Source organism: Crocodylus porosus, unplaced genomic scaffold, assembly GCF_001723895.1.
Source record: "Crocodylus porosus isolate Cpor-Errol unplaced genomic scaffold, CroPor_comp1, whole genome shotgun sequence".
Taxonomy (NCBI): domain Eukaryota; kingdom Metazoa; phylum Chordata; order Crocodylia; family Crocodylidae; genus Crocodylus; species Crocodylus porosus.
The window spans coordinates 29468198-29491596 of record NW_017728907.1 but is presented as its reverse complement, the minus strand read 5'-3'; the positions used below and the strand labels follow the sequence as shown (position 1 = coordinate 29491596).

The following is a 23399-nucleotide window of genomic DNA, read 5'->3' as shown; positions in this document are numbered from 1 at the left end:
GAGCCGTGGCCCCCGCGCAGGCGGCGCCCTCACCTCCTGCGGGGCACGTCCTGGCCTGGGCTCGCTTCCCAGACCCAAGCCCACGGGGCCTTTAAGGGAGCTGACACCTGAGCCTGAGCTTCAAGCGCCGTCCGGATGGACACGGTCGTGCAGCGGGAAAGGCTTTAGCATCCTCAGGCGTCCGGCAAGTGGAGACGGAGGGCCAAGGACGGCACAAGAGAGAGGTTAAAGGCAGCCTGAGCTGCCCCATTTTTTGGATGCCTCCTAGGCTGTTGGCCTGAGGGTGAGGCACATGAGGGGCGGGTGAGACAGGGAGGAGCTCGGGGATGGAAAGTCCAGGGAAAGGAGCAGCTGGTGAGGGCGAAGGTGGCGGTGGAGGAGGAGCAGGCTGAACGCGGTTCTTAGCGTGCAAGAGGCATGGAGAGCAGTGTGGGAAATGTGTCAGACCGTTCAAAAGCTGGGCTTCCTTCAACAGTGTTAACTAGTCTCTTCTGTACAAAAACATCTATTTCTAATTACGGAGGGCACTTTTTTGTTGTTATTATTTGCAACAGGTGTCCATCAGCTTGTCTTCAGTGCAGCAGCTCACTTGCATTGCTCCACTCAAGGCAGAAGTAATAGTGGCCGGGCTCTAGAGAGTGATTAGATTAGTTGATGAGTGTGCTACACTGAGCACCAGCTCCATCCCTTCTCATTTGAGCTTTACCCTGTGCTCCTGAGGTGTAGTTTAAAGCTAGATGCGTGTGTGTACATGAGTTTGGGTAGTATAATGCTCAAGTAAAACTCTTGAGTTCACACTGCAGTGAAGATGAGTTCTTTGTGTCCACGTATGTGTTTGAGGTGGGATTTGAACAAAGACAGAGAACTGAAAGTTCATCCCTGTCTCTGTTTGACTAATAAGTCTTTCTGTACTGGGATATATGCAGTGAATACAGTGTATACAGTGTTTAAAAGGAGAGACAGAGAAGTTTGATCCTTCATGTCCTCCTTCTATGTTAGCAGACTGGGTTTGGCTCAGTAACTCTTATGTCAATATAAACCTATTGCACCAATGGGTATTGATGTTAGATTTAACTCAGTGATGTCTTTAGTTTCCTCTGCAAGTGAACACTGACGGTTTCTAGCCTGAATATTTGATTTCCATTAGCACTCATCTAACTAGAGAGAATGTATTTCTGAGCTGTTCAGTGCCTGTAAGGGGTCAAAGGAAGAATCTAAAGATTTAACCTTATATGGCACTTGAGGTTAACAGTTTCTGACTTACTATTTCTAGATATGTTTAGTGTTAATAAAAAATTTTCCTGAGAGATCTTTCCTTGTGAGAAAATAAGATGTGTTCTGCAGTAGCATCCAAAACCCAAAAGGCCACAATCAGAATTTGGTTGCTGCTCTGCTAGCTTTCTTATATATTTGTACGAGAGGACAACTTATAGTATTGTCTTAATTACCCAAATCCAATCCAACTTCAAAGTTAAGATGACCCCCCAGTAGTTAGATTCTAAACATGGAAAAATTATAATTGTTTTATAATTTTCAATGTCTAGAATCTAATTATTGGAGGATCAGCTTAAATTTGTACTTGCACTGTTGCAGTGGGGAAAGCAGTGGCAGGGAGGCAAGCAAGCAGCGCCCCCCTTTTACCCTTCGCACACCTTGCCCCCTGGTTTCTGCACCCCACTGTGCCTGCCCTCCCCCACCCTCCCACCTCCCCCTTCTACTCCCTGCTGCCTGCCTCTCTGTGTCTGTCTCCCCCCACCTCCAGTGCTGCTTGTTCCCTGCCACCAGCTACCTTCACTAGTGGTTCTGGCTCTGAGCCCCACCCAGCTGGACAGCAGTGGCTGTGGCAGTAGCTTGTCCAGCCCCAAAGCCAGGGCTGGAGCTGTCACCCTTGCAACCACAGCTGTGTGGCTCAGGGGCTGTAGCCAGTGTGTACTTCATGCCCCAGGCCAGAGCTGAAGCTGATAGAGGGCAAACGGGGCAGGAAGCAGAGGTGGAGGGAAGTGTGGAGGAGTGGCAGAGGATGTGACTCTGAGCCCAGGTTGACCCTCCACCACATTCCTCCTAACTCTCCTGCCTTTTACTCAATTCCAAGATGAGCTGTTTTCCCCTGTGTTGAATGAGGAAGAACCTCATCTTTGATATGAGTTAATTTAAAAATAGAGGAGACCATCACTGGGCTTCCTCTCCTGGACTGTAGGAATACTGGAACCTTTTACTAAAATGATAAGTCAGTGGGTATCAATGGGTCCTTATGTATCACCCACAGGCAGATTTCTGTTTGAAGCCGAGTTGAGAAGAATTCATAGAGAGAGGAGATATTTAGCCAATAAGATTTCCTTACTGTACTGTAACTGTACTCTGAAGAATTTGGATAAACTATGTTTGCTGACACTCGGTGTACTGGCATGATTAGCAAAGGGGTAAGTTAGAATTGTAGTCTGGGAGCGAAGTGCATCATTCAAATTGTATTGGATGTATTTAATATTCCCATCATGGAAATACTGTTCAGTTGCCTTGATCCTTTTTCAAGAATCCTTAACTCAGTAGAAAACTAATATGGATAGAAATAGTAGAAAAGCTGTTCTAAGGAGAACTTATTGAAAAAAAAAAAGCTTGTTGAATTAGTAGGTTGCTTAGGTTCTACCAGTGGAGAAAGAGAAGTAGTAACTTTAAGCATTTGTTATTAAACACTTTTTGAAAAAAGAATGCAAGTTATAGGAAAGATACAGCCCATGTCCACATGGTGTTCCTAATAAAGACCTTCACAAAGACAATGAGTGAAACCAAAGAACCTAAGATTTGAGCTGATAAAGTTACTAGTGGTGGCTGGGATGGAAGTATATGGGCAGGTATAGTTTCAAGTGATAACAGTTGTGTATGTCAACAGGAGTAGCTGGAAAGGAAACCAGTGTCAGATAAGAGGTTTGAGAGGTAAAATGGAGCAAATCTGTGGAGAGATTTTAAAACAAGAATGTTAAGTAGAATTACTCTGTTAATTTTTACCAGTTGTGGCTTATAAAAAATACTTTACACATGTAATCTAAAGATTACATACGGAAAAATGTCATTTTTCAAATTCATACCATTTAGCAAAGCATTTGACATTTACAAACAGTTAGTACATATCTAAATTCTAACACAGAAAATAGTCAGCAATACATTTGGCTACACTGTCAGACCCTAAGAGATTTTTCTGCATTCTAACTACCATCTGTATGCTGCTTCCCACACAAAGAATAATTTACTCAGTTTGATATAGATTTATTGAGCCCTTAAACCTTGCCCAATAGGATGTATCGATATGCACAGGGGTAAAAGATCTAAGGAATTGAACAACCACATGGAAAATGCAGGTTTCTTACTTTAAGTAGTCTGTCTTATTAGGTTGTCCATTATAAGCAGAAGAAGGAAGTGTCGGTGCCAGACTGGGATTTAAGGGGGAGAAGGTTATATGCATGTTAACATCTTGAAGAGGAGTTGATATATGAAAACAGTTTCTCCAGATTCTGTGTGCTAGTAGCCTTGAGTTGCAGAGTTCAGCCAAATTTGTTGCTACTCCATTTTTCTTCTTTGATTGTGTTTCCTTGTTTGCCAATCTTCTTAATATTATTTTCCTATTTTAATAATTTATTCAAGCATGGCATTACCAATCAGTTCATGGCCCCCAACTGGGATCATTAAAGTATAATCTGTTGCTGTAGTCTCCCCTCCTGTTTTTAAGGAGATGCCATGGGTAGATTACATAAACCTGTTCTACTTGAATGGATCAGAACAGTTTACTTTTTACCTTACTTATTTGTGTGAGGCCAAGTCCTACAGAACTTATTTTCTGGCAAATCTCAGCTGCAAAACTAAAACAATGATTACATTTGCCTTTTGGTTTTACTTGGGTCTTGAATTTCCAGTTTAGTTTGGTCTCAATTTTTGCTGAAGTGCAAATACCTCTTGTTTAAATGGTTGCATTTTGTGTAGAAAAGAATACTTGATCCAAAAAACCCAAACATATCAACAGTCAAACAGCCAACAGTAGCAAGTCTCTTATAACTCGGCCTTTATGTTCTAAGAACCTCAGCAATTAAAATGTGAAATCTAAGTTGTGTTTAATGCCAACCACAGTGCAGCTTATGCTAGCCTATAGCCATTGGCTGAAAACTATAACATAAAAGCAGTCTGATATTTTCATTTACTTTAAAATTAAACTTTGAGTAAAAAAAAATATAGGTGAGCCAACAGCAGACATTTATTTTCATGCCAGGTGGTTCTGTGAGTCAGCACTAAATAATTAATTTCCTCCAGCACTCGTTTAAGATATGTGAAATAAAGTTGTTTGCACAAATTTTGTGTTTACTTTTTAGGCTGCTGGTTTTTATGTGGTCCTTCCTTGTTCAGGTCTGAGTCTTGGAGACTTGTTTCCTGCAGTGAACAACGGCTGCTCTGTGGAGTCCCAGGGTCTGTTGACATAGTACAAGTTGCAGAACTAGAACCTCAAATGACACTAAATATACTTCCCTGGTTCTTTTTTTAAATACCCATGGTTCAGTCTGTACTGAAGAACTTTGAAGATGTATCAACAATACCATGTACCCCCACACACAAAGCATATTCTAGAACAATAGTGATCAACAATTTTGGCATAGATGCCACAAATTAAGTTTCACATTGTCCCCATATGCCACTCTGATCCCCTTCCCTTGTCCTATCTGCTGCTCCACTTTCTGCTCCCTGCCTGATATGCCACTGTTTTCTGCTTTCTACCTGATCTGCCACTGTGCTGCCTGTTCCCTCTCTGATCTGTCTCATGTCACACACAGAGGCTGCTCATGCCACTTGTGGCATGCATGCCACCGGTTTACCAACCCTGTTCTAGAGATTATCCTGTTTTAGTTCTACACTAAATCGCTTCTGCACTGGATCTTCTATGGAGAGATTGTGAGCATCTACAGCTCCTAGACCCTAAGCATTTATGGACTTGGTCTTTAAAGCTGTTGAGTGCATGCAGTACCATATGATATCTATGCGATGCAGCCTCTAAGCTGCTGAATTTTAAATCTCACTCCAAAGTGTGAAGACAGTTGTTCAAAAAAAGTAAATTTATGTTGTTTAAAAAATAAAGATAGGGGTGTGGCTATGTATTTTAGAGTGTAGCAAGAATCATGTATTATATATGGTGCTGCTTTAGTTATTTAGCAGCTTAAAACAGAACATTCAGAAATTGTTTTTCTTGTAGTGAGAATACTTAATTTACAAAGGTTAACACTGGAATGTGAAAAGCACCATTGGGTGCAGGATGGACAGGCCAGAGTACTCAGAAAGTGAGGCCAGGTCTGGTGGTAGTGGGGACACTAGCAGTGGCAGCTGGGAAATGGAGACCAAGTACCGCAGCACCCCAGCCCTGCTGTATACCTGGGGGTGACAGAACCAGCTGCATGCACCATGGCCAGGGCTGCCCCCTGTGCCTGGGCAGGCAGGGCTGAATGACCTCCTGCAGGCCGGATAGAATGCCTTGGCAAACCAGATCCGGCTCATGAGCCATATTCCACTCAACCCTGTCTTATAATGTGATTTTTAATGAACAAGACTGTACTTTGTCCAAGTGTAAATAACATTAATTGTAAAAATCATAGAATCAGAGAAAATTAGGATTGGAAGGAACCTCAGGAGGTTATCTAGTCCAACCACTTGATCAAAGCAGGACCATCCCCAAATATATCATCTCAGCCAAGGGTTTATCTAGTTGGATCTTAAAAACCCCCAAGGTTAGAGATTCTACAGCCTCTCTGGGTAACTTGTTCCACTGTTTTACTACCCTCCTCAAGAGAGTTTTTCCTAATATCTAACCTCAGCTTTCCTAGCTGCAACTTGAGACCGTTGCTCCTTGTTCTGTCATCTGCCACCACTGAGAACAGTCCAACTCGATCCTCTTTGCAACCACCCTGCACAAAGTTAAAGGCTGCTATTAAATCCTCCCTCGGTCTTCTCTTCTCCAGACTCAGTAAGCCCAGTTCCCTCACCCTGTCCTCAGAAGTCATGTGCCCAAGCCCCCAAACCATTTCCATTGCCCTCTGCTGGATTCTCTTCAATTTGTCCACATCCTTTCTGCAGTGGGGAGCCCAAAACTGGACACAGTACTCCAAATGTCTCCTTGCCATCACTGAGTATAAGGGAACAATCACTTCCTTCAATCTGCTGGCAACATTACTACCTATACAGCTCAGTATGCTTTTAGCCTTCTTTGGAACAAGGGCACACTGTTGGCTCATAGCTGAGTGTCCGCTGTAACCCCCAGGTCCTTTTCTGCAGAGCTGCTGCTTAGCCAGTCAATCCCCAGTCTGTATCGATGCATAGGATTATTCCATTCTAAATGCAGGACTTTGCACTAGTCCTTATTGAACTTCATGAGATTTCTTTTGGTCCAGTCCTCCAATTTGTCTAGGTCTCCGTGAATCCTAGCCCAACCTTCCAGTGTATCTACTACTGTCCCCAGCTTGATGTCACCTGGAAACTTGCTGAGAGTGCACTACATCCCATCTTTCAGATCACTGATGAAGATATGGAACAAAACCAGCCTCAGTACCAACTCTAGACATCAAGCCATTGATTACATCAACCCTTTGAGCCCAACTATCCAGCCAGTTTTCAGTCCACCTTATAGTCCGTTCATCCAACCCATACTTCCTTAGGTTGCCTGCAAGAATGCTGTGGGAGACTGTATAAAAAGCCTTGCTAAAGTCAAGGTATATCACATCCCTTGCTAAAGTCAAGAAGCCTTTCTGAGGTCAAGGTATATCACATAATGAGCTTCTTGCAAGAACTGAGAAAAGCACAAGAGATTTTCTTGTGGTCTTTGTATGTGTGAAATAATTAGAATGTACTTATAATGATTTTATGTGGGGAAGGGACATGGGGGTGGGAATTTAACATAGCAGTGAGATACAAGTCAAGATTTTGTATTTTATAAGGTTATGATGATTTGGCAATCTGTAGTTCAGGAATGAACATAGTCAATCTGCATGGATAAGTGAAATAATGTATTCTCCACTAAGTCAGTGATTCTCAACCAGTGTGCTGCAGCACCCTGTGGTGTCTTGAGATCTTTTCCAGAGTGCCGCGGGGTGCTACAAATTTTAGCACTGTTTGGTGTGCAGAAATGATTCACAAGATAAACCCAGAGATTTCAAACAGGAATTCATGGTGTTAAAAACATTTTTACCTGTTTTGGTCTTTCCGAGTTCTTTGCAACAAAAGAATAGCTCTATTGTATTCCTGTAGTCCAAGGGGTGCCTTAAAGCTAAGGAGGAGGGCCTTGAGTCTGAAAAGGTTGAGGACCACTGATATAAGCCCTGCTACTAGAAGTTATGGAGGATTTTCAGTAGTCCCATTATTTAACAACTGGTCATATGGATTCCCAAATAGTTTTTTGGTTCCCCACCCCTTTCCCCCCTGTCTCCACATGCTATTAACTCTTTTTCCATACATTTAAAGTGGAGTCAGCGCTCTCACTTATTTTGCACTAATAGTGTCCTGAGTTTGGGGGGGGGGGGGCTAGTGTCCAGTAGCAAGTATAGTATAAATTCACACCCTAGCATACAATGCACTAACTTTCCAATGTAGACATATACCCTTTCTTAGCCGCTCCCTCTGCATGAATAGCATAGTGCTTTCTGCTAAGATACTTAAGTTTGCCTTTGGTACGGAAATAATATAGCCCAGTTAGCAGAGTGCTGCATCTGGGTTGATTAGTCCTGTTTCTCAGCAGCGCTAATTAGTAAAGACCATGTGCCATGCTAATACTGAATGTGATCTTACCTCCAACAAACTAGTTTGGGCATCTGTGCATGGCTTTGCATTGTATCTGCAAAGTGCTGAGTGGTCTGACACAAACCCTGGAAGGCAATTAAGTCTGTGTTTGATTCAAGCTGTGACCAGTCCCACTAAAACATGAGGCACCTTGAATGCCTAAGTGATATGTTGGATTGAAGCCCAAGTTTGCACTGGGTTGTACGCCCTGATGCATGAAACTTAAAGTAAAAGGACAGGAAGAGGAAACAAAGCAAGCTGAGCACCTACGGGGAAGTTATTGTAAGTTAATAGGTGGGGCATTTTTTTACTGGAGTGTGAAAGTTCAACTGTTGTGCAGTTCCAGACACGTGACTAACCACGTACAGCATAAAACGAAGGTGCTTCATTTGTACGCAGCATTGCTGACGACTGCTTTTCTTGGAAGCTGCAACTTGGTTCCATTCTTAACTCCAAGAACAATCTTTCTTTTACAACCACAGTAACACTCAGGTTTGTTTTGTGTGGTTGTTAATGCTTTGGGTCCATTTAAGGAATCAATGGAATAAATATTTGATGTTCTTCTGCTGCTACCTTTCTGAGGCACCTTGTCTTATTTAAGGAACTGCTTGGCAGGAAAGAAAATGGATGTGACCAGTTTTTTACAGGCAAAGTTAAATGGATGATATTACAGTCTTAAATTTCTGCTTTCTGGAATCATGACAGATAATGAACCCAAGACTGTACTTGAAGACAACAAATCTGTATGTATTTTTCGTACTTTTCTGGTGTCTGAGTTTTATTAGAAAAGCAGTGGCTTCTAAGGTCAGCCTCTTTCCATAAGTTGAACTTTGGGGTGATATGAATCTACAGTACTGCTCTGCTTGTTCACCAAATACAGAAGTTGAAGGTCAGGAGGTTCTGTGGACCTCTCCATTCTATGTAAATGCATCCGTTTCAGAGGAATTTGCCTCAGCAGCAATTTGTCATTGAGGTGTGAGTTTTTGAAAAGTTGTCTGTGCGGGTTAGTTGGGACATGTTTTTATGTAGTCAAAATCCCAGTGCTCACATTCTAACCAACTGGGTGGATTGAAGAAGAAGGAGATAGGGATATTTCAGAATTGAAAGAGGGAATTGGCAAAACTGTCCCAAATATGCAGTATCACCTTAATCAAAAAAATGGAGGAAGTTGAAGATGCAAGGGCTTAGAATTCATTCCTTTTCTACAGTATTACACAGTTTATTTCCTGAGAGATGCTAGCTTCAGAAAGAAGTTAATGCAGTGTGAGCACCCTATAGTTCCAGACCTATGAGAGAGAAAAATTTCTATTGTGCAAAATGTTACCACTTCTGTTTAATTGAAGATATAACTTTAGCTACCACTTCTTTAAGAGTCTTCCCAGTTATCCTTCATCTGGTCCTGTTGAATCTGGCAGTGTCATCTTTTGTCTGGACCTGAGAGAAACAGTAGATTTTTATTTTCCCTAGTCCCATCAGGATTCTTTTCACCCTCAGGTTCACAGCTCATTTCCTTGTGCCTGGAAGACAGCAGTCCACCTTTCTGTTCTTTGGATAGTGATAAAAGCCTTTTGATTTGCTCACAGTGCTAGTTTGTCTTTAAAAGGTGTTGATATTAATCTTGGGTTGTTTTCCTTTTGTCTGCATATTACACTGATTTCTGTTTCTCTCTCAATCTTCTGTACATCTCTTCCTCTTTTGTGGGGTTTTATTTTTTCTTCCCTTTCTGTGTTTCTCTTTGTTCTCCAATATAACAAACCTGCCCTTTGATCTCCTCCACTAGTGAGTCAGTCTTCCTCTGCCTTATCCTGTATTGTCTGTGCAGGCTCCTCTCCTCCAACATTTCATCAAACCCCTGAATTCTACCAATTTTTCTACCAGGATCTCTAGTCCTCAAATTTTCTTTTCATGGTCTCTTTTGGGTGATATTTTTGCATATAAATAGTTTCTGTCAAGTAGCACCTTCAGGTTAATGTGCATCCCATAGCTTCTGCACTCACTCATTTATTCTCTTCCTTTCCGCATTGCTAATGAACATTAACAAAAATACATGCAGATCTACAGTTTTGGCTGCAAATAAGTGTATTGTTCATAGAAATGAGATGCAGTTCACCTGCATCTGTGACTGAATGGTTGCAAGCCTGTTATATTCATACAGTACTATAATGTCTGCTTAAGTATCCACAGATTATAGCTAATCTATTTTTCTACATATTTAATTGCAAAACATTTATGAAAGCTGAGTGTAGGTGTATGAGTCAGAAATCTTTGAATAGTGTAGTTGGTCTAAATCTGGGAAAGAATAAGCTTAGAAGATATACTTGAGACAAAATCAGTCAGTGAAAAACAGCTCTTATTTTAGGCACAGGTTTTCAAAAGTATGTGCACATTTCCCCTACATTCAAGTATTATGCACAGCACATGATACTTGCAAGTTACCTGTGTGCATTGAGCATTGCATAGTCAAGCATGCAGACTTTTAAAAATCATAAATCTTAACTTGAATTTTACTGTATGTGTCACCAATACAGTATGTGTATAGGTCCAACCTCTCCTTGCCTTCTGTTCTAGGGTTCTCTAATAAATACAGTGCTTAAAATGATGGTAGCAGGCAGAGCCAATGTACATTACAGTGCCTACTATTGATTAAGTGAAACTAAATCAGTGTTAGCTACAAGGAATTTTTCTGGTATGGACAGTGCATTTAGGCTTTCTCACTTATGGATGTAACATCACTGCCATCACACAATTATTCAGGGTTTGTCTTTCCCAAAATTGTGTCATTTGCTATTGTTCTGCTTTCACTTTACACAGCATGTGTGAGGGAGGTAAGGAGCCCGGGGGCTCAGAGGTGTCCAGTCCCGGCGTCGTCGGGCATGCCCACCGGGCGCAGACTCAACACGCTGGGCGGAAACTGACCTCTTTCAGGGCCCCGGAAGAGAGAAGGCCTGGAACGGACAGCGGCCGCATAAAAGAGGCACCAGAGCCAGACGAGGAGGCGGCAGGACCGGAAGGACGGGACGGAGGAGCTGCCGCCGGAGAGAGCCCCCGGAGGCGGAGGCAAGCCGCCCGCGGAGGCTGTAGGACCTTCTGGGGCAAGGGCAAGCCCCAGCAGGGTTGGTGAGTCGAGGGAGTCGGCTGGACGTGGCTCTGGACTGCTTGAGGCCACTGGGAGCAGCTGGTGCCGGCAGACGGCCAGCTACCATATAAACTGTAGGAGGGGAGCACTGCCGGTGCTCCAGCAGCGTGGGGCGGCAGTGCCCCAAGAATTCCTAATCAGGGCAGAGGAGTGCCCGGAAGGGAACGAAGCGGGGAGTCTTAACCCGGATTACCAAGGGTGACGTTGGCACGCCTGTGGGGAGGAGGCGGACTCACTCTCACGGGGGAATCCCCGAGGGTGACGGACAAGATAATTTGCTTCTACTAAGCACATCGTGATGTGGCCGGCCTAGGCAGGCGGTCACGCTACCAGAGGCCTGGGCGAGGGTGTAGGGGAGGAGGAGCCCTCAGCGACGTGGGACCCCGCACACGCAGCAAGTCCCAGTTCTGGACCAACACGCACCGTACAGTCGGAACTGAACCGGAACCATCAAAGTCGTGGCAGGCGAGTCAACGGCACGTGAGAGTCAGGGAACGACAGCTGCGAGCAGGAGACTGTCCCCGAGTGCGGGGAGGAAGAACAGCACACATAGCGGTCAAGGCTGCCGACCCCCCCAGCATGGTTATCTGAATGTTTGTGAATGAATTTTCAGCACAGGCATTAGGTTCTTCAGCCCCACTAACAGTAACTGTGGTTGCTTTATATGCACCTAAAAACTGCATTGTGTTTTGGAGCATGCTGAATGCACAAGCCCTGATCCAGCAAAGGCTTTTATGCATACACTTAATTTTAGCTCTTTTTTGGGACTGCTTATGCTTAAATTAAATGTGCATAAAGCTGACAGAATTAGAGCTTTTCTCAGCACTACAAAATTTCTAAAGTAGAGATGTGATGATCTGTCTCAACTACTACAAGATGGCCTATACATGTAGATTTGAATGTACTGCATATGAAATGAGTGTGTACAGTGTGAACTTGCATTAATATCTATCATGGAAATGGAGGCTACTATTTTTATTACTCGGAACAAATAGGATAAAGTGCAATACTCCTTACGTTGTTATTCATATTGCTTTTTCTCTTACCATGGCAGTGGTCTTTGTCTTATCTGTGATCATCAATTAGAGACATTTTAATTGTTGGGGGTTTTTTTATAGTTTCACATTTGATTTTTTTGATTCAATAGCTCTTTGAGCATTATGGGAATTGATGTATTTGACTGCCATGTTACTATGTTGATCAAATTCTATGGAACATTTGCGTTTCATAATCTTCAGGTATCAAAATTTATTTTAAACAGGCTCATTTCACCTTTGTTTTGAACAAAAATATTGCATAGTAATAAGCACCACTGAGTATCGTTATAGGGCTTCTCCGCTAATAAGAATTATTCTTCCTAAGCTTTTGCTATTTTACTACTCGCAGATCAATTGAAATTGGTTAGCCTCTTGCAGCATTGTTTTTAGAGTAGAAAACTGAATAAGCAAACGTTGTTGTATTTGATTCCCTTTTTTGACTCTGTCCAATGGACACCATTTTCATACATAAAATTAGAGAGGAAATGGCAGTGTATAGTTTTGGCTTCATAATTATTTTTATTTTTCTTCTCTTTCAGGAAAGTGAAAGTCAAGCAATGTCTACCAATTTGAAATACCTCTCCTTGGGGATCTTGGTCTTTCAGACCACTAGTTTGGTCTTGACTATGCGTTATTCTCGGACATTGAAAGAAGAAGGACCTCGCTACTTATCCTCCACTGCTGTAGTTATTGCTGAGCTGCTGAAGATTATGGCCTGTATTTTACTTGTCTACAAAGATAGCAGTATGCAATGGGGTTTTTTCAATGAGTATTTTTACTATATTTTATTCAATAATGTATTTCAGTGAAAGCTGCAGAAACAGGTTAATTCTTCCCTACTTTGGTTCTCAGTTAGCTTAGGAACTGTTTTTCACGTACTTGGGTGGATTGTAAGAACCCTTCATTCTCACTATCTCTTATCATGTGGCTCCTTATCACAATAGTATTCCAACAGTAGGAAAGACTACTGCTTGTACTAAATACCTCAACAGCATATATCCTTTTTGTAAATCTATCAAAGAGACTCCATTTGCTGGGACATGAATATTGAGAAGTATGCAAAGCTGTTGTACTGAGGATGGACTTGCCTCTTCTGTTCATCTGGAAGGCATGCATAAGAGTGCTAAATGAGCAGAAATGAGGGAAAGCCATAAATGTGTTTTGAAGAATAAGTGATAAGAGCATGAAATAGAAACAATGAGCTCCTAGCATAGTAGAAGAAATGCTATTCTAATAGTAATCAGAAACACAATGTTAAGCTCACAACTTTGTTAACTTCGAAGTGCTGTTGTTAGATTGTACATTCTATACTTCATGATTATTTTCAGTTTTTTAGCACCCCAGGGGTGCAGACAGAAGTGGCAATTTTCACCTGTGTGAGATTGTGTGAGAATCTGAACCCTTATTACATGAGGGTTCAGATGAATACTTTTCAAAACAGAGTGTCTTCTGTAATTTGTGTATGTACTACCTGTCAAACTGTCACTGTTTTCAAAACGGGAGGGGGGGGAAGGGAGCAGAGGGAGTTTGGTGTGGGGGGTTTTCAGCCTCCACTGGAGAGTGGGGTAGGTGTATTGGAGCCCCCTCCAAGGTGGGGGGGGGCTCCAATTCACCCATCCCACCCTCCAGCACTGGCTGGGGAACCCCTAGAACAAGTTCCCCCTGCTCCCTTTCCTTGTTCTATTCTGAAAACAGAGCCAGCTGGCAAGAAACTGGCAGGAAGGAGTGGCTGTTGGTAGGGGAAACCAGTTACAAGCTTACAGCCAGTCCCTGCTGGAACCAAGAGTGAACTTCTGTTTGGTCCTGGGGATCACTGTAATTCAGAATGATTCCTGCAAAGTGTTCTCAGTTACAGCAGGGAGCTGCACTTCTGTCTGCACCCTCAGTGTCTTGAGCTCCTAAAAATCTTCATATGTGTTTGAATACTGACATCTGTACAAACACATACAGTTTATCATTAAGTTGGGGTAAATTTAAGCACTAGATTTAGCTGCAGAATGAAATAAATTTGACATTTCCAGATGTATAGCTGTTTATGCTTAATAGAATTTATTCCTTTACTATTTGGGGACATCCCCGTTAAGTCTTTAACCAATCATAGAAATTGTAAATCATCCTGTTTTTTTAAATTATAGTATGCCTTGCCTTCTGCCTATTAAAATTACGTTGAATAATTATTGGCAATAGTACATTAGGCTAACATGGACACTGTCATTGTCAGTATCAGGACTCACGAATCATTTATAAAATAAGCGTGAAACCCAGAAAGAGAGAGTATACAGTACTGCATTTCTCTTATACAACACACACAGAAATGGCCGCCAAAAATTGGGGTGAATATATTAAACAGGGAAACTGATTTTCTGCCTGGGATAGAAGCACACTCTGCTTTGATTCCTGCTTCATGGTGCAGCAGCTGTTGCATTACAGGTCAGGCAGCTGGGGAGTCAGTTGACTTAATGCCTCACTGTTCTTCGCTCCAGCGGTGTTAACAATCCTCTGTCCTTTTTAATGGTCTTGAAAGTCCTCTAATTAAGTTAATCTTTTCAGGGTTTTGCTGTTTGTTAGCTGCTCCTGGTCTCTCTTCTCCTCTTTCACAGCCTTGGAAATGCTTTAACTTTTTTCCAAATCATAGATCCATCCATGCAGACTAGTTTTCAGGAGCAGCTACGGTTTCAGCTTTAGTTAAGTAAGAAAGGGAGGGTAAATGAGTTGAAAGCTAGCCTTTGTCCTGCTCTATGCAGCCATAACCCTGGAAAAATCTTTTTTCCTCGTTACACCTTTCAAAAACCAAGTGCATATTTTTTTTTCTGGGGTGACTGAGTTTTTGAAGGCAGACATTTATAATAAAAAGTACATATAAATCTGAAAGAAACGCATCATAAATTCTTTGTTAACTTCCTTTTCTGTATCTTCATTATTTCTGTTGTTTACTTTTGTAGAGTGCAATTTTCGGACACTGAACAGGGTACTACATGATGAAATCCTTAACAAGCCAATGGAAACACTTAAACTTGCTATCCCATCAGGAATTTATACCCTCCAGAATAACTTGCTTTATGTAGCACTGTCAAATCTAGATGCAGCCACATATCAGGTACTTTGTTACTATATATCTTTGTATTTGGACAAACAAAACATGAATTGTGTAGTAATACCTTTTATTGTGTGTTTTTCCAGGTTACATATCAATTGAAAATTCTTACCACAGCTTTATTTTCTGTGTCCATGTTAAGTAAGAAATTAGGTGTATACCAGTGGCTTTCTTTAGTGATTTTGATGACAGGAGTTGCACTTGTCCAGGTAAACCGTAAGTAAGTCTCTTAGTGGTTTGGGAAAGAGATAAGATATTTGAGCATCAGTTACCATATTGTACATCTGGAACTAATGCATATAGGTACAGTTTGTTATCATTTCCAGAGCAAAATTATAGGATAGTAGAGTATTGAGGTTCTACTCTCTTTGACTAAAACCCTTTGTTGTATTTCCTTGTCTCTCCAGTACATCTCTGATTACACTCTTGTATTGTCTCCAAAGAATAATAAACATAAATACTAGATACAGCATGTCTACTATACTATGATTAACAGATTTAGACAATTCATAAAGTATTCTGGATAAAATTGGGTCTCACTAAAGTCAGTGGGAGTTTTGTCAGGGGAAAATCAGAATTTCACCTCTTATTTGATAAGGGTTTAGGAAAAAAAATCATAACAGCAGTTTTAGGTACAATTTTTTTAATAGGTGTGATAAGATTTAATTGTCCTACAGCACATCACTCAACATTTATCAATAGCATAGATCCTTGCTAGAAAACAAGCTGTTGCTTATAAATATTTATAGTTTTCAAAAAAATTATGACTGAGTTTATGCATTTTTAAGTATATATATTTTTTTGTTTTGTTTATTCATCTAGTGGCCCTCAGATTCTCAAACATTAACTGCTAAGGAGCTTTCTGCAGGGTCTCAGTTTGTAGGCCTCATGGCAGTTCTTATAGCCTGCTTTTCCAGTGGATTTGCTGGGGTTTATTTTGAGAAAATTTTAAAAGAAACCAAACAATCTGTGTGGATCAGAAACATCCAACTTGGTAAGTTCAAGTATGACCATTTTAAAAAAGGGGCATTGTTTTTAGAAGAACTGAAAACAAAGGTTCAGATGAGCATTAAAAAAGCATAGGCATTTTAATGTGGTGTATGTAATTAAATCTGTAAATAAATTCTGTTTTTGGGTGTGCTTGTTTTCTTCTTAGTTCCTGTTGCTCTGCCTAAAAGGAAAACTAAATTCACTGTTCCTTCTATAAACACAAGCACAGTCTCTGAACATGTTATCCATGCCTTCCTTACTTTAAGGTTCCATGGACTTGGTTTTGCCAAATTTATCTTAATCTATATTTTTCAATTAATTTACTGTTTGCCAAAAAATACCCCATGTTGAGTGGGTCCCTTATTGTAAATGACCAGAATCTGTTACAAGAAGAAAATCTGTTTTTGTTGCTTTTAAATTTCTATCTGGGTGGCATGTAAACATAATTGTGGTGTTGCAAACTAGGGCCCATATCTTGAAACTGGAAGCATACGGGCAAACTCTTAAAGCCAGGTGGACCTTGTTAAGCACCAGAAACTGTTCCTTTTTAATTACAAATATCTGTCTTTTACTTTTTAGGATTTTTTGGTAGCATATTTGGATTGATGGGTGTGTACATTTATGATGGAGAACTTATTTCAAAGAATGGATTTTTTCAAGGGTATAACAAACTTACGTGGACAGTTGTAGTTCTACAGGTAATGTATCTAAAATTGTATCCTGACTGAAACAGGTCCCCTGGGACACTGATAACAGACCTAGGAACTTATTTTCTTGTGTGTGCTTGGGGCAGTTATGTTGGTGGCTCGCATTTATTCACAAAGTTCTCATTAGTTTAAATGTCCTGTCCATCCGTGCTAAAATAGACCTCCTAATAGAAGCACTTGCAAATTGATAGCAGTGCAAACATTATAGAATCATGTATTGTGCAAAATTAACTTCTACAGCAGTATTTCCTTTGTAAAGTTAAAAACTGATAAAGAAAATAAAATACAAGATTAGTTACATAGCCTATCCTCCTAACAATCTTTTTGAGCTAAAAATGGAGTATACCACCTTATCTGCAGTCTCATTTTGGTGTATATTTGGTGATCACTCTGCTGGGGAATGAGGAACTTGTTTGCTAGTTGCTCTCAACCCAGCATATGCACAACAGCGTAAAAAGCATAGTGGATTTATACACATTTGAAAACCTTTAATAAGTTTACAAAGTATTAAAATAGATGTTGCCAATAAAATTATCCATTGTGAATATGGTTTAAACCAGGGGCAGGCAAAATGCAGCCTGTGGACCGGATCCGGCCTCACAAGCACTTTCATTTGGTCTGCGGCACACCCCAACAAATTGTGCCCTGCCTAGTCCTTCTGTCCATGGGTACATGCAGCCCCAAAAATGTACCCTATTGCCTTGCTCCCACCTTCGTGGGTGGAAGGGCTGGGCCTGGCCAGCCAGCATGCAGCTTCTGTGCAGGGCTGCTGCTGCTGCAGTGTCCAAGAATGTGCTCTGTTTCCCCGGCCTCCTGCTGAATCTGGGCAGCAAGCAGGGTAGCAGCAGGAGCGGGGCTGCAGCTGGGAGGAAGCATAGAGCATGGGGCCAGGGCTGGTGGCAGCGCAGAGCCTGTGCCCAGGGGAACCAGGGGCAGCGCCAGCATGGAGCCAGGGTGGGCAGCGTGTGGGTGTGAGGAAGAGTGCAGAATGTGGGGACCCCCCCCACAGTCCCCTTATGGTGTGCAGCCCCAACAGGTGGTGGCAGCAGGAGCAGGCAGGGGGTCCAGGTGCCCAGTAGGGCACAGATCTGGCACTGTACATTACAGTGAGGGGTGCAGCCTCTGCTGGGCTGCCTGCATTGCTGTCGCTCCCCACCACTCATGCAGCCCCTGCACTCGCACAGCAGGGAGAGAAGCCCCCTGTACTAAAGCTGGTTGCCTTCCCTGCAGAGGCTGTGCTGCAGGGGAGGGAAGCTCCAGGCACCTTCCCCTGTGGGGCGGGGAAGGCAGCCACTCCAGTACCTGGGGCTTCCACTGCTGCGAAGCCCTAGCAGGGAAGGCACCTGGCTCCAGTACATGGGGCTTCCCTCCCTGCTGTGCAAGTGCAGGAGCTGCACTTGAGTGGCAGGGAGCGCCGGCAATACAGGCAGCCTGGTGGAGGCTGCATTACTTGCTGTGATGTGCAGCGCTGGCCAGAGCCACACCATGTCAGGTGCCTGTGCACTGAGCACTCCGCCTGCTGTAGCACCATGGAGGGAGTGTGAATGGGTCCCCACACCACCCACCCTCCCTCACACCCACACCCTGCCCCCACAACCTCCCACATATACACAACCCCCCAATATACCCTGTGTCTCCCACAGGCACGCGCGCACACACACACACACATCCACACTCTTATATACTCCCCCCCCACCCACACACACACACACACACACACACACACACACAGAGAGTTTACAAAACTAAGAATTTATTTTTGAGTTATTATGTAGTCATTTCTGTGGCAGAATGCCACCTCTCTCCCCAAAAACTCTGCTATGTGACAATTTGGTTAACATGGTCACTGCAGAGGGCAGACATCCCATGGGCTCTGTAGGTAGCCCTGAGTTGTAACCTGAGCTGGATACATTCCTGAGAGAGGAGGGAAACCTGCTCCCTCTACCTAGGTTACTGGAATCACATACCTGGGTGAGGGGCTTACACTCCCTATTGTTCTAAGAAATGCTAACCTGACTGGGAAGGGGCTAGAGACCCTGCAAGTCTACCCAGGAACCAGTGATGCATTTCAAAGTGGTTGGCTGGCAGCCAACAGGTGCTGGCCTCTATTGGACCAGGTAAATGAAGTCATAAGGGCTACATAAGTTAAGGACTGCCCAGGAGGAAGAGCAGTAGCCATGATGAAAAAAATCAGAGAGAGAAGCTGGACCATCTGAAACTTGCTGTCTCTCTTGAAACTCATGACCAATGAACAGCCTGTCTCCAGAGGAAATCTTCACCTGCCTCTGGATGATACTTGTGAGTAAGCTGCCTGAGATCTAACTAGATACATAGCTTGCAGTAACTCAGATGCATGATCAAAGGCTACCCAGCCATGCCAGTTTGCTCTATGGGATTTCTCTGATATTGCTCAACCCTGTACCCTATTTCAAATCTACTCCTTGTAACCAATAAAGTTCTCCTTTGTACTTAGCATGGGAGACTTATTGGGAGAGGGGCTAGATTATGCCTTGGGGTCCCCTTGGTTTGGCTGACTAAGGGAGACTACTGTTAGTGCTTCAGACTGAGGGAAGCACCCCAATTTCTTGAAGTGGGTCAAGTACCCTCAAGGACTATTGGGCCTGTGTTTCCCAGGGGACAGAGAGCCAGGATCAGTCCAGACCCTGAGTGGTGGCAGCATTAGCTCCAGGCTAGCAGGTGTGCTCCAGGAGGGGGGTTGACCAGATGTGAGGTGCCACCAGGGAGGCACTTGGAGCCTGGAAGGTGGTCAGGCGCAGTGAGGTGGGCAGCTCAGCGTAGGAGCACCCCTTGCTGGCCCGCCACAACTTCTATATACATTATGCAAACACAAATCATGGCAAAAATATTTTTTGTAATAAAATTAAAATATGTTATAGTAGGTGTTTGACTTCTAGTGTATGATTTGATTCTTTTCTGGTTCTAAGATGACAACTCCCCGCCCCGGAGTATTTCCAGGGGGCAAAGGAAGGACTTCTGATGGCAAAGGTCAGGGGTTGGCGTGGGACTTCTGGTCCCAAAATGGTAACAAGGGGGCAGAGCAACTGTCAAGGGGCAGGAGTACCCATGCAGTCCTCGACAGCTCATTCGTTAACTAGCCCTCCACTCAAAATAATTGCCTGCCCCTGGTTTAAAGTCAGTACTAATCTTAAGTTCATTTCAATCTCTTTGCAGGCACTTGGGGGCCTTGTGATTGCTGCTGTCATAAAATATGCAGACAATATTTTAAAAGGATTTGCAACTTCTTTGTCTATTATCTTGTCAACATTGATCTCCTATTTCTGGTTGCAAGATTTTGTCCCTACTAGGTAAGATTCATTTTCCATGTATACTCACATATGAACATTACCGAAGATTGACATGTCTGGTAGATACTGATGGAAAATAATATTAGAAATATGGTAAGAATTATTTGTAAAGTTCTGGATGGGTTTCTGATCTTAAATACAAAAACCTAAAGCCTCTTGCCCTAGTTTCATAACAAAGCAAGCCACAACATCTTTTGCTTAAGCACTGCAGATTGAGTTTCCTCTGAGGTCCTTCCAAACAGCCCATCATAAGTCACTGAAGTAAACTAAACTTATTTCTGATTTTTATCTAACCACTCTGCCCTGACCATCTTGGTTTTTTAATATGCTGTTCTTCTTCTTTGTTGCTTTTTTCCAGTTCTCTCAACCCTTTTCCTCTTTCAGCTTCTCAACCCTTATTCTCTTCCAGTTTGTTTGATTTTTATTTTGTCCTTTTCATTTTCTTAGTTCATCTTGTTCTACCTTCCATTGTTTTTGTTTTGTTTTGCTAGTTCAATCCCTTTTCTTCCCTAGTTCAGACCTGAGCACCTTCCTTTCTGACTTTAACCTTATTCCAGAATTTGCACTTATTTTTTCCAATATCTGAGATTTGACTGTGCTATACTTAGCGCAGCCTCTTGGGAGCCTCAGGATGCTACTGTTTCTTCATGCTTAGCATCACTTTAGAACTGTCCCTAACACTGACAGTGGTATAGCTTGTCTCTTGTACTCTTTGCTGTCTATTTCTTCAGTTCCAGGTGAGTTGCATCTGAAGAGTAATAGTGAAGGTAATACCTAGCCACTTGTACCTTGTATGTCATCAGGTTTTTAAGTGCTTTACAAAGGAGGAAAGTACTATGAGCCCCATTTTACACATGGAGAAACTGAGGCAATTAGGTAAATGACCCATTGTAGACACAGCAGACCTAAATCTCCTGAGTTTCTTCCCCTTGAGATGCTCTCCAAAGAAACATGGAGGTTTTTTGGTTTTGGTTTGTTGCTTTTTTTTGTAAAGATACATTCCAAGACTACTCCAAGCATAATACAGTATAATTTGAACTCTTATGATTCCTCAGGTTTTGGTAGTTCTGGCACACTGCAATTGTGCAGTGGCAGACCGTTCTGTAATGGCTTTTAATATTTTACCACACATTGAGTGTGCTGTGTATTGGGGTATTAGTATGCCAAGTTTCAGTTTTATGTAAAATTATACAAATGTGATTATTATAAGGGACCTACATAATCCAAAATGGACTAAAAATATCTTGAAAAGTAGCTGCTTGTGATGCAAAGTAGATTCTGTCTAAAACAGACTGTAGTCTAGCCCAAACTAAAATTGTTTGCAGTTAGGAAAAGTTTAGGTGACAGTTACAGTCTGTATTAAGGCCTACCAAAATTTCTGAAAATGAAAAACAGCAGCTATAGGCCCTGTGGGGGTATGCAATGTTTCTTATTGTTATTGTTGTAGATATTTCATTTCAAATTGCTGTCACATTTATTGAAATTGTATATCCTGCCCATAGTGTTTCATAAAAAATGAGGTCTGTATGTATATCTAATATACAGTATTGATATAAGTATACTATTATATACATACCATATTGTTATAGTAGTTAAGCCCTGCCTACTCTTTTATACTAGTTTTTTTTTTTATATATAAAAAGAGTTCAAACTAGTTGCTGCCAGTATATGCTCCAATACGATTTGACATAGCCTTTCTAGGACATATTTGAACTATTTGATGTGATGCAGCTAGGACTGTCAAAAGCATGTTAAAGCCTGGATATACAGCAAAATAAAAATAAAACTACTGTAGTTAATGTCGAATGCTTGTGCTTGGAGCTTCAGCCAAGGAAACAAAGGCACTTATATGTAATTAGACTAGTTCTCCTTTGGCAGTTGTTTCATGAAGTGACAGTGTTCTTTTTAATCTTCAGACTCTTGCAGTGCTGTATCATGTAGGGGCAAGCATCTTAATTACTTTTCTTCTCTCTAGTCTTTCAGAATAAAAGAGAATATATTGTTAGCTTTGTTTGTTAGAAATTGGAGATAACTATTTTAGCCATACTAGAAGTGTATGAGAGCAGGGGTTGGCAACCTGTGGCTCACTGGCCAGATTCAGCCCATGAAATTTGGATCTGTGGCCTGGGGAGTCAAGCGGTTTTGGCAGCATTCATTGGTAGGGAGCTTGGTCATTCATACCTGCTTCTAAAAAAAAAAAAAGAGGGGGAGGGGCGTTGCCGACCACTACACCAAAGAATTCATTTCTTTTTGTGTGGACCAGATTGTATAAAATTACACTGACTGAAAAAGCTAACCTTTTTTTTTTTTTTTTTTTTTAATATATATATATTCCATTTAGTGTCTTTTTCTTTGGAGCCATTCTTGTAATAGCAGCTACCTTCCTATATGGTTATGATCCAAAACCTGCAGGAAATCCTATTAAGGCATAACAGACTTCCTTATCCACCTGTTTCTCAAAACTGTGCATTAAGGACCTCAAAAAGAAATTTGCGTATGGGTGATGGTATCAAGCACTGGAAGGAGAGGATTATCACGCTGAAGCTGAGCAAGAACTAATTATTGCTAATTACTGGTTTTCGACAACCAAAGGGATTAAACAGAGAAAAATGTATGTACTTCTGATGAAAAAATGAAGGGGAAACTTCTAAGTGCAACTTAGTAATACAAACTTGAAAGGAACAAAACGTTTCCAAGCAGCTGCAATTAGGAATGTTTACAACTTGAACTTGTGGTTAAACAGAAGATGTTACTGTTTTGACTGCTGTGGAACTGTCCTATGCACTCTTTGCAAGAGCATGTCAGAAATGCACAGCTTGCATCTTGCTCCTGATAAGAAAGAAATACTGTCCAAGACTCCTCTCCCCCATCCTCCTTAAACTTTCTCATACTGATTACAGAGACTGGAATTTAGCTGCATGTCCTTGGGGTATAAACTTTTGAACTCTTGTAGCATTGAGCATGCTTAATGAACTGTTGCATATTTACCTCTCCGCCCCGTATACTCAAATAGCTATTATACTATACATGCGATGGATGTGATGATGTAGTTACATGTATGTTTGTATGAAACGGAATTAGGCTGCAGGAACTCCTGTGTCTGCACACGTGCCCAGGAGAGAGAAGATAAATTCCTCTTCCAAATGCAGTTAGTTGGCCAGAGGTGATCTGAGCTTCAAAGCTCCACTCTCTGACCTTTGTTTGCAAACAAATACATCCTTTTGTGCCGACTGATGTCTGTGTGTCTGTGATCTCTGCGTTGCCTCCAGGGAAACGAACCGCCTTTGTGCAACAATTTGGCGAGCCAGGCAG

At 42.1% G+C, this 23399-nt stretch overlaps 1 protein-coding gene across 2 annotated transcripts; it reads left to right on the top strand.

Moving 5' to 3' along the window:
- The first annotated feature begins 130 nt into the window (after positions 1–130).
- On the top strand, positions 131–22880 carry SLC35A3 (solute carrier family 35 member A3). 2 transcript variants are annotated; one of them, XM_019531037.1, is made up of 8 exons: positions 131–220; positions 12508–12714; positions 14913–15067; positions 15151–15273; positions 15887–16058; positions 16634–16752; positions 19954–20087; positions 22429–22880. In XM_019531037.1, the coding sequence occupies exons 2-8, from the start codon at positions 12528–12530 to the stop codon at positions 22517–22519; spliced, it is 981 nt and encodes a 326-aa protein (XP_019386582.1). In that variant the 5' UTR covers positions 131–220; positions 12508–12527; the 3' UTR covers positions 22520–22880. The 2 variants fall into 2 exon arrangements, with proteins under 2 accessions (XP_019386582.1, XP_019386581.1); XM_019531036.1 differs by lacking the exon at positions 131–220 and adding an exon at positions 8171–8540 and having other exon boundaries at positions 12510–12714.
- Positions 22881–23399: the final 519 nt, after the last annotated feature.